This window comes from Monodelphis domestica, chromosome 8 (genome assembly GCF_027887165.1).
Source record: "Monodelphis domestica isolate mMonDom1 chromosome 8, mMonDom1.pri, whole genome shotgun sequence".
NCBI lineage: Eukaryota > Metazoa > Chordata > Mammalia > Didelphimorphia > Didelphidae > Monodelphis > Monodelphis domestica.
This window is the reverse complement of record NC_077234.1, coordinates 232293534-232311328: the sequence shown is the minus strand read 5'-3', so window position 1 is coordinate 232311328 and position 17795 is coordinate 232293534. Positions and strand designations below refer to the sequence as shown.

General features: G+C 38.3%; 1 protein-coding gene across 3 annotated transcripts in view; it reads right to left on the bottom strand.

The window, feature by feature from the left end:
- FRMPD4 (FERM and PDZ domain containing 4) overlaps positions 1-17795 on the bottom strand; it is a 742306-nt gene that overhangs the window by 8953 nt on the left and 715558 nt on the right. For all 3 annotated transcript variants that reach the window (XM_056808256.1, XM_056808255.1, XM_056808257.1), the window contains 4 exons: positions 16196-16300; positions 10972-11079; positions 5858-5989; positions 1845-1964 (listed from right to left, as the gene is read on the bottom strand). In XM_056808256.1, the coding sequence (XP_056664234.1) occupies positions 1845-1964; positions 5858-5989; positions 10972-11079; positions 16196-16300 (465 nt within the window). The remainder of the gene's footprint in view (positions 1-1844; positions 1965-5857; positions 5990-10971; positions 11080-16195; positions 16301-17795) is intronic.

Genomic DNA, 17795 nt, shown 5'->3' with positions numbered 1-17795 from the left:
TTCCTGGCTTCCTTCCTTCCTTCCTTCCTTCCTTCCTTCCTTCCTTCCTTCCTTCCTTCCTTCCTTCCTTCCTTCCTGGCTTCCTCCCTTCCTCCCTTCCTCCCTTCCTTCCTTCCTTCCTTCCTTCCTGGCTTCCTTCCTTCCTTCCTTCCTTCCTGGCTTCCTTCCTTCCTTCCTTCCTTCCTTCCTTCCTTCCTTCCTTCCTTCCTTCCTTCCTTCCTTCCTTCCTTCCTTCCTTCCTTCCTTCCTTCCTTCCTTCCTTCCTTCCTTCCTTCCTTCCTTCCTTCCTTCCTTCTTTCCTGGCTTCCTGGCTTCCTTCCTGGCTTCCTGGCTTCCTGGCTTCCTGGCTTCCTTCCTTGCTTCCTTCCTTCCTTCCTTCCTTGCTTCCTTCCTTCCTTCCTTCCTTCCTTCCTTCCTTCCTTCCTTCCTTCCTTCCTTCCTTCCTTCCTTCCTTCCTTCCTTCCTTCCTTCCTTCCTGGCTTTTCCTGGCTTCCTGGCTTCCTGGCTTCCTGGCTTCCTGGCTTCCTGGCTTCCTTCCTTCCTTCCTTCCTTCCTTCCTTCCTTCCTTCCTTCCTTCCTTCCTTCCTTCCTTCCTTCCTTCCTTCCTTCCTTCCTTCCTTCCTGTTTTTTTCTTTCTTCCTTCCTCCCTTCTTCCCTCCCTCCCTTCCTCCTTCTCTCTTCCTTTCTCCTTTCTCTTTCCCCTCTTCCTTCCTTCCTTCCTTTCTTCCTCCCTTCCTCCCTTCCCCTTCCCCTTCCCCTTCCTTTCCATTCCCTTCCCCAAATTTCTGTCTTAGAAACAAGATTAAATGTTAGCTCTAAGGCAGAAGAGTAATAAGGACTACACAATGGGGATTAAGTGACTTGCCCACAGTCACAAAGCTAAGAAATGTTTGAGGTCAAATTTGAACCCAAGTCTCCTTACTCCAGATCTCATTTTATTCTTTATTGAAACCTTCTGAACAGCATACCCAGCCTAGAGATGGCCTAGCTGTAGGAAAACTATTGCTGTCAGTGATTGGCATTTCATGGCACAATGAAAAAAAGTTCCAGATTTGGAGTCAGAGGACCTTGATTTAAATTCTAGCTCTCCTACTTAGCACCAATGTGACCTTGGGCAAGTCTCTAAAGCTCTCTGGGCCTCAGTTTCTTGATCTGCAAAATGAAGGCAAACTTTCCTTTCCAGATTTCAATTTTATGATCCTAAAATTATTCTTGAATGACCACTGTAATCTGGTGGTGGTGCGCCTGGCCTGCCATATTCCTGAGTGTGCCCAAACCAGATTAAAATAACATTGGGAAATATTTTTGGGAAGTATTTTTACCATAAAACACAGATAATGTTAATACGTGGTTTTATAAGTCAATGTACACTGATAGGGATCCTTATATATGGGTCAGTGAATTCCTGCATCTCCTCACCTGCCTCACCCTCATCTCCCTTTTGGTTGGAAAATTGAGGGATAGAGCATTAACTCCCCCAAAGCTTTCCCAGAGACAGACCCTGGACTCTCCAGCTAACTCTCCACTCTTCATTTCCAGTTCTGTTTGGTTTGAATTCCACAGAACAAGATGGGTTGCTTCCTCTTCCATGTCCAATTCCAACCTTCCTATTGTGTTTTGTCCATCCCCTCCCCCCAATTAGATTGTAAGCTTGTTGAAGGCAGGAGCAATCTTTCTTGATTGCATCCCCAGTGGTTAGTGCTTAATAAATGTTTATTGAATTTATTGAGTAACCACATTTGAGGTTGTATGTGGTAAAAGAAAAAAGGGAAGTTTTCAGTGAAAACATAAAAGAAATACATGTATGGCATTAGAATAACAAACTGGTTATATTTTTCACATACCTGCACATATAGGTACTCAAAAGCAACTGGATCTCTTCTCAGAAGGTCAATGGGATCTTTTGGGACAAAGCTGATTCGGAAAAGACATCTCATCTTATGGGAGCTGGGTCTCTGGGTCACCTAAGACAGCGAATCCATAACACAAAAAATCTTTCAGTGCTGGCAGCCAAAAGGATGACATTAAAACAATTCCTGAGAAGAATAAAGTAGTCAGTATTTGAAGTTTATTCAAGAACATTATTGTGCTAGTTACTCACACTTTGAAATCCCTACTCTCATTTTCTTTTAAGAATTCACTTCACGACTGAGTATCCTTCCTGAGCCTTTACTTATACACTTTGGAAGAGATTCAAGTATATTCCTCCAGACCCACTAGTTATTGGCATCTTTATCTAAGGGGAAGGACACATACTTAAAAGAAAGCTAGGCTTTTTGGAGGATTTGGTACCTACATCAAAACTGAAGGTTGATACTTTTTAATGAGTTCCAAGTTCTATGACTTGAGGTCATGTGAAAAAATTTAATTTTCCAAATGATTTAAAAGATCTTGAAAACCAACTAAAAGACAAAAATACTTTGCTAACTTGTTTGTTATTCATGAAACCAACAAATTTCAGACCTTAATGAAACAAAATAAAATAAAATTCAAGTTAAAAACAAAGGGCAGAATGATTTGGTTCCATTTTTACCAAATGCTTGTTATTGGCAAATATTTCCCAATCTGCAAAATTATTATGATCAATTATTTTTATTTCTTAAAATCTGTAAACTTTAAAAAACTCATAACTGTTCCTTTTGTCTTTCCCTTTCCTCCTTTAACTCCCCCTTTCTCCCTAGTTTCCTGTCTCTTTTATTTCATACTCTTTGAGATCCAACTAGTTGAGATGGTAGAAGGTCTAAGTGGTTCAAAGGAGAATATGTTTTTTTTTTAAATTATTAAAATAAAACAACTTCTTACCTTCTATCTTAAAATTGATACTTAGTATTGGTACCAAGGCAGAAGAGTAATAAGGGCTAGGCAATTGGTGTTAAATGACTTGCCCAGGGTCACACAACTAGGAAGGGTTTGAGGCTAGATTAGAACCCAGGACCTTCCATCTCTAGGCCTGGCTCTTAGTCCACTGAGCCACCTACCTACCCCCCTGGGAAGAATTTATCTAAAAGTGGAATATTACATTGGGGTTCATAAGAGATAAAAAGAAATTTAATGCTGGGTCAAAACAATGATGCTTCCATCCCTTATTCTTTCTCTGTCTATGGCATGAAGGGCCATTTTTTCAAAAATCCTATTTGCCCTTTGTGACATCAATCTGAAAAGGTCTGGGATATATCCACAGCATCCCTAGCTTCCCCTCCTTACCAGTTACAATTATCATCCACAAACTGAGCTTGCCCTCCCTTTTTTTGTTTGCTTTTAAGCCTTTACCATCTCTTGAGCTAGTAAAGTCCATATTCACTTCTGACCTTTTCATGATGCTAAAACCATAAATCATATGCTTTTGTCTTGCCCAGAATAAGCTAATTCCATCACTGACTTGTTGGCCCTATGGTCAATCATTTCTGTGACTGAGATCTTTCGTTTTTGAATTGCCAGTCTCATTGTGACTCCTTCTTCTTATTTTCTTTTTCAGAAGGGGCAGAAAAAAAGGACTGATCAAGGAAAGTTTCCTTAAAGAACTTTTCTAATCATTGTCATAGAATAAATTGCTGATAAGAGAAATTGGAGTAATTATAATGTCCCCCCCCCCCGCCCCACCTACCCCACTTTACAAAGATGATAAGGATTAGATTTTGGAAATTAATTAGTATATTTTGACCATTGTTTTGAATTCACTAGAAGATGGTAACAGTAATAAAATGAATGTCTGACTAAAAGTACTTTTTCATGGAAAATAACACACTTGATAAGACATGAATGAATATTAAACTGTTTTAATTGTTTAAATGTCAGATTGATATTAAATCAGGGCGTATTAATTATTAGTTACTTAAGACTCCCTTTGGGGACTTTCATCAAACTCAAGTGTTTGGAAAAGATTTTATGTTATTTGACAAATTATAATGTGGTGCTACATGTCATTCAGTGGAAAAAAGCCTGGATTTTAAATCAGAAGACCTGAGTTCAACTCCTGACTCTCACATTTGTTATGTAGATAAGTCACTCTTTAGAGTTTCCTTATCTGTACAATGAGGTTATTATTCAATAATGTCCAACTCTTTATGACCCAACTTGGAGTTTTCTTGGCAAAGATACTGGAGTGGTTTGCCATTTCCTTTTCCAAGTTCATTTTACAAATGAGGAAACTAAGGCAAATGGGGTTAAGTGACTTGCACAGAGTCACACAGTTACTAAAGATCTGAAGCTAGATTTGAGCTCAGATCTTCCTGATTCCAGGCCCAGTCTTCTATCTACTGTGCCCCTAGCTGCCCTGTAGAATGAAGGAGTTGAATTAAAAAATCTCTAAGTTTCCTCCTAGCTCTAGTATTCTAAGGTCACTGTTTCTTCTAGATAGTCCCCCCTTATTATCACACTGCAAAATATTTTGAATATGACCTTTCACATGTATTCATTTCAAAGCACAAAAGTGTGCTAAATATGTTTAAAAAATATTTTTAGAGGAAATATGCCCCAAAGTAACAACTATAATATGGCTCTGGATCCAAAAGACCTTTCTCAGGCAGGAAGACATTAGTGACTTTCTCTTTCATTTGATCATTTCAGATGCAAAAATATAAACACTGGACACACATTGCTACAGTAAAAAAAAAAAATTAGGGCCACCTAGTTTTAGAAATGATTTCACAAAATCCTTTGCTTACCTAAATTAGCATAAAGATTTCCTTTATAGGTTATGAGCTAGCTGGTTCCGAAGGTATCAGTGAGAGACATCAAGTGGTTGAGAGACAGTTTTATATTCAACAGAGTGCTGGTTTTATTAGTCTCACACTGTAGCGGCTGACATTTCACATGGGGGATTTAGTCAATCACTGCTTATTCACTATTGCTGAAGCATAAAGAGATGCATTTGTTTCCAAGGGTAAGAGAACGGTGAGAGGGATTTAATGTATTTGGGGGTACGTCTATATCTATATGCAGGCTTTGAGGATAGCCTATAAATGTGAAAAGCCTATGATTATTCGGATCAATCTAAATAGCAATACCTAACAGAGCCATTGTGTTATCTTTGGTTGCTTCCAATGGAGCAGAGATCATAGGGGGAATGATCTGTGGCAGTTTGATGAATGCCAGCTTCTAATCATTGGACATCAACAACAGCTCAGGCAATATGGATAAAGACCTTGTCTTTGTATCATCTCTATCCCGTTTTTCTTCCAACTCACAGTTGCCCAAATTGACCCTATGCCCAAGAGCTACCACTAACTAGTGGCTCTGTTCACTTTCCACCCTGGAACCCTCCCAGGTGTCCTCACTGAAAAGTAGCGAATACAAGACTTTCTGGTCGAATGGAGCAGGTAACAGGACTATTTGTCTTATCAGCAAACAGATGGCGATGCCATGTTGGCAATAAGCAGCTGGGGCTCATGGCAGCCTCACATATGCAGAGTGGGCAGAACTGAGGCAGGAATTTTAGGTTTTCAAAAATATTCTTAGGTGGGTACATAGAATGGAACATCATTAGACATGATCATAGCCTCATTTAAATAACATCAGAAACCTCTTTTTTTTTTAAAGACCCCAAAAGAGCAATTTTCCAGGCAGGTAAACACAGCATAAATAAAGCCTTTTCAGAGACATATTACCAATGAGTAGTCACAGGAGCCTATGAAAACAATTGTTTATTAGACAAATGGACAGTCTATGGAAATTTGACTAAAAAGGAAACATTCTGAAGTGGATAATCACTTATGGAGATCAGTAATTGGTGTTTCATTCAGTGTGTTGGACAGCTAATTAATTTAAATCATCTGAGAGATGGATAATGCAGAAACTGGCCAATCCCTATGTAAATCACTAATGACTAATGGTTACTTGAGTGTATTATTTCACAGACCTGAGTAAGAGTCTCCTGTTCATGTAGCAAGAGAAGTCTGGTTACAGCTCCTTCCATCCTCTGCTCCAGCATCAGGGAAAAGTGCTCGATACACTTGATGGAAAGTTTTTCTTGAAGAGTTAAGATGACATCCTTATTAAGAAAACAGTTAAAAGACATGATCACAATTATGGTAGCTCACAATGAGTGTAGTGTGACCTAAAAGCTTTTCTAATTTAGGCTGTAGATTTCTTTATTCTATTTAGATGAATCTGGGATTTGATGCTGGCAATACTTCTTAATCTTAACAAGAGATGGAAGTGATGGGAACAAGAGACCTGTGCCTTTCCTTTCCTTTCCCCAAACATACCACAGGGCCTTTTATAATATCGAGGAATAGTGAGGTTACAAGAACACATCTTTCTAGATGTGGGACTGAGGATTACCGACATGAATCATATCACCAGAAAGGATTATAATAGACTTTCTAGTCTGGCCCAAGGAGGAATATACTTAAACCAGCTCTGAAACACTTTGGTATTCTTAAAAATCTCCCATGAAAGGGATTCAATAAACACACACCTATTCCAGGGTCTAACAACACTTCCTGTTATGGGTACTTCCTTATATATTCTTTTTTTTTATAGTAGTTTATAATTCTCTTTCCATTACTCTTTTATGTACCTGAAAACTATTGTGTTACTCCTTAATCTTCACTCCTTCAAGAGAAATCCTACTCAGATTTTTAACATTTCCTCAGAGGTTTCATTATCTAATCCCTTGACTCATTTGGTTGCTTTCCTTTTGTCCAATTTCTTCATAGCCCTTTAAATGTGGAGCCCCAAATTATTCTCAGTAATGCCCTTGCTTAGACTGGGTTTAAGAGGAAGAGTCTTATAGTTAATTTCAACAGTTATTATCTCCTATGTTTAAAAATGTGTGAATGTTCTATCCCTTCCTTGCTTCCTTGCTTCCTTGCTTCCTTGCTTCCTTCCTTCCTTGTTTCCTTCCTTCCTTCCTTCCTTCCTTCCTTCCTTCCTTCCTTCTTTCCTTCCTTCCTTCCTTCAGTTCAGGACTCAGTGGCTCAAGGAATCCACCTCCTCTAGAAGTGGGTACATGCCACTCTCTTTTACCATTCCCCCCCCCCCCACTGCCAAAGTGAACGCAAAGCCCACAGAGGTAAAAATGAAATCTAGTTTTTCTAGTTGTATGTGCCAAAGCACATATTACAGGATATCATCTTGTTCCACCAGGGATGATATTAGCAAATTAGCAGCAATAGCTATTCCCTATAGTGAGTCTGGAGTGAAGAATCTTGGGAAACTTTCATTATAGAGTGTAAGAGAAATAATAAAGCTACATGATTTCTATTTACACCTACCCTACTGTGCGCCAGGATACTGTTAAATTGCAATTTAAAAATAAATGCTATAACTTATTTTAGAAAAAAAAAACACCCTGTTTTTAGAGTATTTGCCCTGCCTCCAGCCTCCTCACAACCATCTGCAGCATTCAACATTGTCTGAGTTATTCATAATCTGAAGTCATGTGGGTTCCTATTAGATAAGATACAAGCTAATGCACAAATGAAGCATCTTTAAATTTATATTTATTTATATTAGAAAGTCACTAATGCCTTCCTATCCATTTTAATAAGTTCAGCTAAGTTCAATCCTGAAAACATTCGTTAAGAATTTATTATGGGAAAACCTTAGTACACAGGGCATGGGGTGAGGAAGGGGGAGAGATATGAATTTTAGTTAAAGATGTATTTCCTGTGTTCATGGAACTTACTGCTTAGGGGAAATATATTGAAATCCCCAAAGAGGGGGAAATTTCTGCTTAAGCTCGATGTATAGAACAAAACCAAGTGCTTTGAAAAGGAGCCATAGTCTGGTGGAAGACACTGATTGTTTGCAAAGCAATTCTCATATTTTAACCGTTCTCTGCCAATGTCTAGGAAGTTGGCAGGAGGAAAGAAGGACTCTTCATTTAGAACCTGTTACAAATTAATAATCCCCCATAAAGTGTGTAAATGTTTCTTTTGAGCAGATTCAAGAAGTAAAAACTAATGACATCAATCTCTCCTGTCAGCTCTAATACCTGCTAAATTACCAGATGCTTAATGGCAATTTAAAGTAAGCCATTTGCAAACAGAGAGATAATAGACAATGCAAATGTGGATAGTGGTTTTATAAAATGGTTCCTTATGCCATGTCCACAATTATTAATTCAACAATTTGCATTGTATTTCAAGTAAGTTATTCGCACAAAACAAGAACAGATGTGTGTGTGTGTGTGTGTGTGTGTGTGTGTGTGTGTGTGTGTGTGTGTGTTGTTGCAGGTGACAGGAGGAACAACCCAACTCTTCATAGAATTAAAAAATAGATGCAGGTCTTTTTCTTCCTAGTGCTTTCAGCTTATCACCTGGTACTTTTTTTTTATTATTATCCTGAAATCCTTTTTATGGTTCCAGATGAAGAAAACCTGCTCAGAGCTGATGGAGCATTAGGGAGTAATCAAAATCCAAAAACATTTTTGTTCAATAAAAAGGAGAACACAGAGTTCAATGCCTTTCTTCTGAGTGCACATGAGAAAGCATTGTTTGCTTTGACACACTATGAAAGGTCGCAAAAGTCACTTGTGACTTTGACACAAATAAGTAATTTTTAAAGTTTACTTGAAAGGTGGGTAGTGCACCAGATGTCAGAAGAGCTGAGAGCTAGCTTCAGTTCTGCTACTGATTAGCTTTTTGAACTTGGAAAAAGTGGCATGGGCAGTGTACCCCCAGAAACTCAGGCAAACTATTGTCAGGGAAATTCCTTTGCTTCCTTACATCCTTGTGACTCCTAACCCAAAACATCTGATAACTCCTATAAGACCCTGAGAGGATCATCCTCCTTGGATTGTCCTTTAGATTTGAGATGGACAGAGAGATGCACCTCCAGGCTACACCTCGATATCATCAGACTGTATCTCAGACATCCATCTGTCCCCTAAACTAGTAGGGTCACCCCTAGGTCTTCAGGCAGACCTGGTAAGATGGCCAAACTCCCCACTGAATGCCTGAGTGTTTACCACTCTAGAGTCACTATGACACAGCATTGTGTCTACACTGTTGTAAAGAGTATAAAATCCCCAGAATTGATGTCATTTGGGGGACAGCTTTTCTATCCGTGCTGCCCTCCCAAGGAATGGATCCCCATCTTGCTGTTCCACCTTGCTATCCTCCTGGTCATTCTCAACATTACTTTCTAAATTAATAAATTTCTCTTTTTATTTTTAAGCTAAGTTTTGGAGTCTTGCATTCTTGCAAAAGGTATCCTTCCTGAACCCCAGGGGTTCAACTTTAGTACCCCATAACAAAAGGATCTAGCTTCTTTCAACCTCAGTTCTCTTAGCTGTCAAATGGAGAATGAAAAGGGAGAACATGGCATCCAATTGGGAAGAGAGGGAATCTTGGATCAAGGATCAAAATCTCACCTCTGATCTTGGGCAAATCACTTAATCTCCTTTGGTCTCAGTTTTCCCATCTATGAAATGTAGGGGTTGTACTAGATGACTTTTGAGGTCCCTTTCACTTCTAGATGATTTAAATGATTTAATGACAAATTATAGGAGATCTGATCCTATAAGATAATATATGTGAAAGCTTTCTGTAAAATGTTTTATACAAGTATATGTGTATAGCTGACTTTGTTAGTGTGGGGTACTCTTGGAGCAAGAACAACTTCCATAGATGCAGTTTGGCAACTTATTTGTAACTATAGTTGTGAGACAGCTAGGTGATTCAGTGTAGAAAGCATTGGACAGGAAATCATTGCGACCTGAGTTTGAATCCTGGTCAAGACACTTATTGACTGTGTATTCTTGGGCAAGTCACTCGTCACTCTCTTATCCTTAGTTTCTTTGTCTGTAAAATGGAGAAAGTAGTAGTATCTACCACAGAGGGTTTTTGTGAAGATCAAATGGGATATATGCAAAGCACATTGTAATCATTTGTTGATGTTCAGTTGTTTTGGTTATATCAGACTCTTTGTGATCCCCTTTGGGGTTTTCTTCAAAAAGATATTGGACTTGGTGGCTTCTTTGTCCAGCTCATTTTACAGATGAGGAAACTGAGGTCAACAGGGTTAATGACTTGCCCAGGTTCACACAGCTAGTAAGTATCTGAGGCCATATTTGAAATCAGGAATATGAGTATTCTTGACTCCAGGCCCAGCATTCAAGCCACCAACCTGGCCCTGTCCCCCCTCCCCTTTTTTTGAGTTATAATTTATTTTTATTTTTTAAAGTGCTATATAAACTTCAATGGTTATTATTATTAGCTTATTTACAACTCTACAAAGTTGTCTGTGGCACCGAAGACGATTTATTCATGGACACATAGCTAATATGTGTAATAGGAGCATCTTAAAAAATTTTTTATTTAAGAAACCCTTACCTTCTGTCTTAGAATATATACTAAGTATCAATTGCAAGGCAGAACAGTAATAGCTAGGCAATTGGGATTAAGTGACTTGCCCAGGGTCACACAGCTATTAAAAAGAACATCTTAAACCCAGGTCTTTTTGACTCTAAGGTCAATCCTCTCTCCCATTACTCCATGTTGCCTCTTACAAATATGCTATTTAAATTTACTGTAATTCCTTAGCCCAAGATAAACCCTATTCTGGATTTATCTACGAGTTTCATGGAATAGATTTTAAGAAATGAAAATTAAACCATGTGTACAGAAGAAGAAAGCTATCACCAGAGCTCTTTACTCCTTAATTTTACTGGTTGACAAGATAGTTGATATTCTATTAGAAGGCAACATCTTAATCTTCTTGGCTTTTGACTTTGCTGACAAATCATGCTGGTGTTTGGCAGTATACCAAGTAATCTTTGTGCCGTGTAGATAATTTTAATTAATCTGAAATTGCATGAAGAATACTGCCCTTATTTTTGCTTCACCAATACTACATGATTTTTTTAAGGCACAAAACCCAAGCAAAACCTCAGCAGTTTTATAAGCACTCCCATTTGACACAAAGCAGGCAACTAAGAAACAGACAAAAGTGAGGTACCTTAAGGAAATATTTACTATCAAAACCTTGTCTTCTGATGCATGAGCTTGTGACAAGTGGGCTTACCTTTATTGAAGTACTGCAGTCAAAACGGAATGACTTGGTTTGCCCATTTTCCAAGTATACCTTCAGGACATTTGGCATGAAAAGAAGTGAATTGTCCTTAACTGTTTCCTATGGAAAGGATCAAGTCAGGCAAATTAGGATCTTTCCATTCTGAGTAATTAAACAGTTGTTCCACAGTAAAAGCAGCACAATGAATAAAACCCCACAATTTTACTATGGGCAGTCATTTGACAAAGCCCAAACTATAAACTATTGTATTCTGGTCATCCCTGCTGTTAGCTCAGCAGGGAAGGCAATGCAGCTGAGCTGTAGTGAGTGGGAAGCAAGCTGGTACAGATGCTATCACAGGATAAGACACCATTATTCTTTCCAGGCTAGGATTATAACTGATCAACATGAACCTCATTTCCATCTAAGCTTGGGATAGTTTTCCTGTGATTGTGCTTGCCATGGAGATGTCACTTGTGAGTGACCTCTGAACTGACATTTAAACAACATACAACATATTTAAATAGAGAAGAGCAATATAATGATTACAGTTGTTCCATTGACCAACTCTGATAATTTTGTGGGCAGGGAGTAACTGAATAGTTAAGAGAGAGAGAAGTGCTACTACAGTGGTCTGGGGTCTCTGGGTTTCTTATCAGTTCCATTCTAGGTGGAGAGAGTATTAAGAGGGGGGTGTCACACAAGTTTTCCCACACAGGAAATCTTACATATCTGTAGCTAAAATCTGGGTACTCTTTTGAACTTGTTTTTAAGCCCCTTAAATTGTCTTAGTATCAGTTCTAAGACAAAAGGGCCAGGCAGTCAGGGTTAAGTGACATAGCTAGGAAGTGTTTGAAGCCACATTTGAACATGGTCCCACTGACTCCAAACCTGGTGCTCTATCCACTGTGCTACCTAGCTGCCCCTGGGCATTATTTTGAGATCTGGGTACCTCAAATATCAGGCAATCAGTCTGTGAATTTTTTCTTGTCTCAGGCTTGGAGAATGCTATATTTCTTAGCCCACCTTTTGAGACAATTCTCTTTCCTTAGACCAAAAACGTTTGCTTGCAGTGGGAACTGGAGTCTTTACGATTTAACAGAATGACCAAGATTAAAGGTTTGAGGATCCTGTAACCCACCAAGAAAACCTAAGGAAAAGGTTTAGTTTTAGCAGAAATTCCAGGTCTCAAGTCATAAATGAATGGTCTGTTAGAAACAAAGGAATTTATTCTAGGACAAAATTCACTACCCTATTTTGAGGCCTGGATGAATTATTATAAAATTTGAATTATACAAATATAATTGCTTTGGTTTTAAGTGAGGATACTTAGCGTCAAACGCATTTAGTTTAACAGTGAAAAGGAACTGAGGCTATTTTTGACAAAATGAAGTCCAATACATATCACTATTTCGTCTTTACTATCTTAGTCTTTCTAAACAGCAGTATTAAAATATTATTTTCTGCCTTTAAAAACACTAATATAGGATATTCTTTGAACATACCGAAGGAATGAAAAGCATAGGAAAGTGGCTGGTTTGTTCAGTTTCTGTATAACATTGTTATACATCATGATATATTAACTAGCATTCATATAGAACTTTCAGGTTTATGAAGCATTTTATAAATATTACATTTTATCCTCCCAACACCTTGTCAAGAGTATGCTGTAAATATCCCCATTTTACTGATGGGGAAATTGAAGCAGGCAGACAGAAATTAAAACTTTGTCTGGGGCTGAACAGTTAAAAAATGTTTGAATCTTCAGAGCTTTCTGATTACAGGTTCAACCTTCTATCTATTGTTCATTCTGGCTGCTAAACACATGTTGATGGCAACATGGTACGGTGAAGAGTGATGGATTTGCATTCAAAGGATCGTTTCAAATCTTGGCTCTTCCCTCTGTGACTTTGTGTAAGTTACTGTACCTTCCCAGGTCTCAATTTCTTTGACTGTAAAATAAGGGAGTTTGACTAAATAACTTCAAAGGTTCCTTCCAGACCCATGTCTAGGATTCTCTGAAGTCCCCAATCAACATTTCATGTTTAGAAAGAACATAGAAAATGACACCCGGGTGTGATATATGCCAAGTTGTGAACTACAGAAATTTACCCTTTTAAATTCTCTCTCTTTGAGTGGAAATATTGACATTTGAGAGGAGCAGAAAAGGACAAAATATAAATAAGCTACACTTGAAAGAGCTCAGTGAATCACTATATTGAACTGTGTTCTTCACTTACAAATCTGATGGACTGAATGCTGACTGGATTTTATGGGCTTGGAGCCAAGTACCAATGAATCTGGGTAAACTAGCTTATATTTAAATAGAAGGAGGCTGGATCACAGAGATGGTCTACCTTCCTCCCATGACATTAATTCCATAGTTTTAAGGGGAAAAATACTTGGGACTGCTGAAAGCAATCAGCAGCTGGCCCTGGGTCTCTGGGTCTCAGGGAAAGAACCATCTCCAGTAAATCTTGTTATTTCCTAGAACTGTCTGAAACTGTCTGTCAGAACAGTTTCTGGAATAATTTCTTCTGTTTAGATGTGCAAGATACAGTAGGGTCTCTGAATCAATGGGCTATATCCTCCAAGCCCTATTGAGGATAGCTGAAACTGGATATAAGTAAATACCTGCTAACCCCTATATATCTGCTCTCTCTCTCCCTGCTCCTGCCTCACTGGTTGGAGCTCCACAGCATGCCCCCCAACCCCCCCCCAAAAAACTTAAAGAAAAAATAAAAGTGAAAAAAGCAAAAGTGAAGGCCATGGTGGATTTTTCGCATTTCACAGTAATTGTAGATAACTGTAACCACCATGCTTGCCTGTTGAGCATCAGGCTATGCTATCTTGGGCAAAGGCAATAGATCTGCTTCTTCTGTTTTGTTTTAGAAGGAATGAAGCCCAGGAGGGAAGACTGCCAAGAGGTTTTCATAATACCAAGAAAGTTAAAACTCATTGTAGTAGGGTATTTGGCTAATAGGATGATACCTTGGGTACTTTGGGAGATAGATAGGGGAGGAGACAAGCTAAGGATAAGAGACTAGCTTGAGGTGGATGGAGAGGGGACTTCGGTAAACATAGAATCTGTCTACTTTGTGGTCTGATAAATATAAAGACTGTTCTGTAAATGGTAAGGAACAAATTCTCCACTGAAGTAGATGCCCATACTGCCTGGCTGTATGGTAGTGGTAGCCCTAAAGTAGTAAAGGCTTTGCCTTCCTCACAATTTCTGGATGGTCCTACCATGTTAGATTGAGTTCAGTCTGGACATGGGGGAAAAAACAACAACAACCAAGCCTACCATTTGAAGAACAGTCTAGCCAAGTTTAGAAAAGTTCATCACCAAAGGTTGGCCACCGGGTGATATACTTGGAATCAATTGATCTAAGTTAAAATCCTGACTTTATCACTTACTATGGCTATGATGTTGGCCAAGGCACAACCTTTCAGCATGGACTTGGGAGTCAAGATGACCTAGGTTCAAATACTGCCTCAGATAGATAGTAATTGAAATTTAGCCAAGATACTAGAGTGGTTTTACCACTTCTTTCTCATTTCCAATTTTTTTTTTTTGCTGGGAATTTGCCATTTTTAGCTTATTTTACAGTTGAGGAACTGAGGAAAAAAGGGTTAAGTGACTCACTTAAGGCCACACAGCTAGTGTGTCTGAGGCCAGATTTGAACTCAGGATGATGAGTCTTCCTAACTTTAGGCCCAACATTCTATCTACTGTGTCACCTAGATGCTCATACAAGATTATAGATGATCTCTAAGATTCCTTCCAGATTTAAATCAATAGCCCCATGATAATTTAAGTGATAATAATAACTGACATTCCTATAGTATTTTAAAGCTTGCATGTTTAACAGTTGGACCTCATGACAACTCTAAGATGTAGGTTTTTACTCTTATTAACCCTATTTTATAGGTAAGTTGAAACTGTAGTGGCAGCTAGGTGGCACAGTGGATAGAGAGCTATGCCTAGAATTGGGAAGACTCTCTGACACTTCCTAACTGTGTGGCCCTGGATCACTTTACTCTGTTTGCCTTACTTTCTTCATTTGTAAATTAAGTTGGAGAAGGAAATGACAAATCACTCTTTAGAAGAAAAAAACAAACATTATCTTCGGTCTTGAAATCAATAACAAACATTGCTTCCAAGGCAGAAGAACATAAGAGCTAGGCAACTGAGGTTCAGGGATTTTCCCTGAAGGGTCACATAACTAGGAAATGCCTGAGATCAAATTTGAACCCAGGACCTCTCATATCTAAGTAAGCCTGGATTTCTATCTACTGTGCCGCTTAGCTGCCCCACAAACCACTCTTGATCTCTGCCAAGAAAATCTCAAATGGGGTCATGGAGAGTTGGACATGCCTGAAAAACTACTGAACTAACTGAAATTCAAAGAGATAAAGTGATTTGCTGATAGTCATGGGACCTATAAGTGACAGGTAACGTAAGGACCCAGGTCTTCCTGTCCTGTAATTTAACACTCTGTACAACATCACCTCCTAAGTTATCTCTCTGTCCTCTTGTAGTTTCTCATCTAAGAGAGAGATAGGATCCATATGGATTTAACTTTATACAAAATATCATCTAGTAAATACCTTAAGGGATATACAAGACAAAGGTCAATGTGAGGGGTGGAGAGAGCAGGGAAAGTCATTGCTAACTGGGGAATTGGGTTGGAAGTGGCCAGTGAGCTGGATTGAAAGAATGGATAGAATTCAATAGTCAAAAGGATGAAGAGCGATGCACATGTATGTATGCATGTATTTAATTAGTACTGGCATGTTTGATACAAGTTCAAAAACATGAATGAAGAATTTATGTATTCTCTTTTATTTCTAGTTTAGTGATTTGTAGAGTATATCTTAGACTATGAGAATTGATACAAAATACTCCGAATCATTTTGATTAAATTTGACCTAGTTAGTAACTACTGCCATCATACTTTTTTGGACACCTACTTACATATATATATATATGTATATATGGCTTTCTGTCAGTGTTGGGGGAAGCAGATCTGACCCCCAACTCTCAAGGAGTTTACAATTTAGTATGGAGTCATTAAAAAAAGCTCAAACAACTGAAAAAAAAAGATCTCTCTCAGAGTATAATCACCAAGTGACCATGAGTGATCGATTATTTTAGTCATAAAGATTAAATTTGAGTGAATACACATGACTGTAACAAATCTCTGCCTCACAAAGAAGAGAATTTTAAACTCACCGAAACCTGGCCATTGATGATGACCTCCTCTGAGAAACGCACTTTAACAGGATTGGACTTCAACCTTGCCTTTTTTGCAGCACTAATAAATGCTGACTTGGGAGACTGGAAGGGAAAGAACATTTTTTATCAGATTAATTTGGAACAGAACCTGTACCTCTTAGTGATGTAATAGTCTACTTGTTCTCATGAGTTCTGCATTTTACTTCAAAATATCAAGTTTGGCACATGCCCATTTAAAGAACTAAATTTAAATCACAGGCTGAATTTGTGTAAAAATCACTAAAGAACACACTATTCTCATGTGCATAAACTATTAAAGTTTTATTTTACCAGTGGACCAAAAAAATCCCAGAAAGTATGTTTTGTGTCACCGAATATATTTCCCGGGATTTTTTTAGTGACTGTTCTAAACTGTGTCTGTTTGCATGGATGCGTAAGCCCTGTGCTCATTATAGCCCTATCAGGCAAACTGTGAAGAGAAAATGATGGCATTGTCTAATGCTATCCCTATTCAAAGCCAGCTGAGAAGAAGTTGTTCGAATAGAGGGGAAAGAGGCATAGATAATTAAAAACAATGGATAATTCGGCTATCATTTACTTCTGTTTTGGGAATAGGATAGGACAAGCACGTACGGATACATTTATGTATTCACTCCTCACTATTTTACCCTTTTGGCTCAGTTTTGTTGGTGGCAAGGATCTGCTTGGACAGCAGTGGGGAGTAAATCCTAGCTCACAGCCATCCACCAAATCACAGCCAATTGAAAACTGGCTGCATGTTTTGTTCCCTCTCTATTCCCCCCCCCCCAACCCTCTAGAATTTAGATGATATCATCTAATCTTATAGCTTCCTTTTACTTCATGAATCATTGCATTTAAATGCTTGTTCTTTTATTGGGAAACAGATCATAGAGAGAATATTCTTCTTCATCAGATGTTCAAAAGCAAAATGGATTAATCTACTCTGAAAGGGAGGGTGGTCCAGGGTAATAAAATGGAAGAATGTTAATTTTAGTTCTAGGATTACAGAAGAACAAACTGAAACTCTAAGGGACAGCTATCTTGCACAATGGATAGGGTGCTGGGCCAAAAATCAGGAAGACTCATTTTCCCGAGTTCAAATCTGTCTGCAGACATTTACTAACTGTGTGACTCTGAGTAAGTCACCTCACCTGTTTTACCTCAGATTCCTTATGTGTGAAATGAGATAGAAAAGGAAATGGCAAATCACTCTATTATCTTTGCCAAGAAAACCTTAAATGGAATTGATTCTTTCTCTACTTGTTCTCATAAATTCTGCATTTTATTATTTTAAGTATATTTTTATTTATTTATAATATTTTATATTTTTAATAAGATTTGGTACATGTCCATTTAATTTTGTTCAAAGACTAAAATACCACCAACATTTTCTTAAATTTCTCTTTAGGAAAAAAATTATGCAGAGTTTTAAGAGTATTAAGATAAATATCAAATCATTCTTCTCTACCTCAAAGGGGCTTTATTCTATCAGTGTTGGGGAAGAGGGAAGTGGATACAGTATATATACAAATAGGTAAATACAAAGAAGTATAAAGAGGAAGAAAACATTAATGAT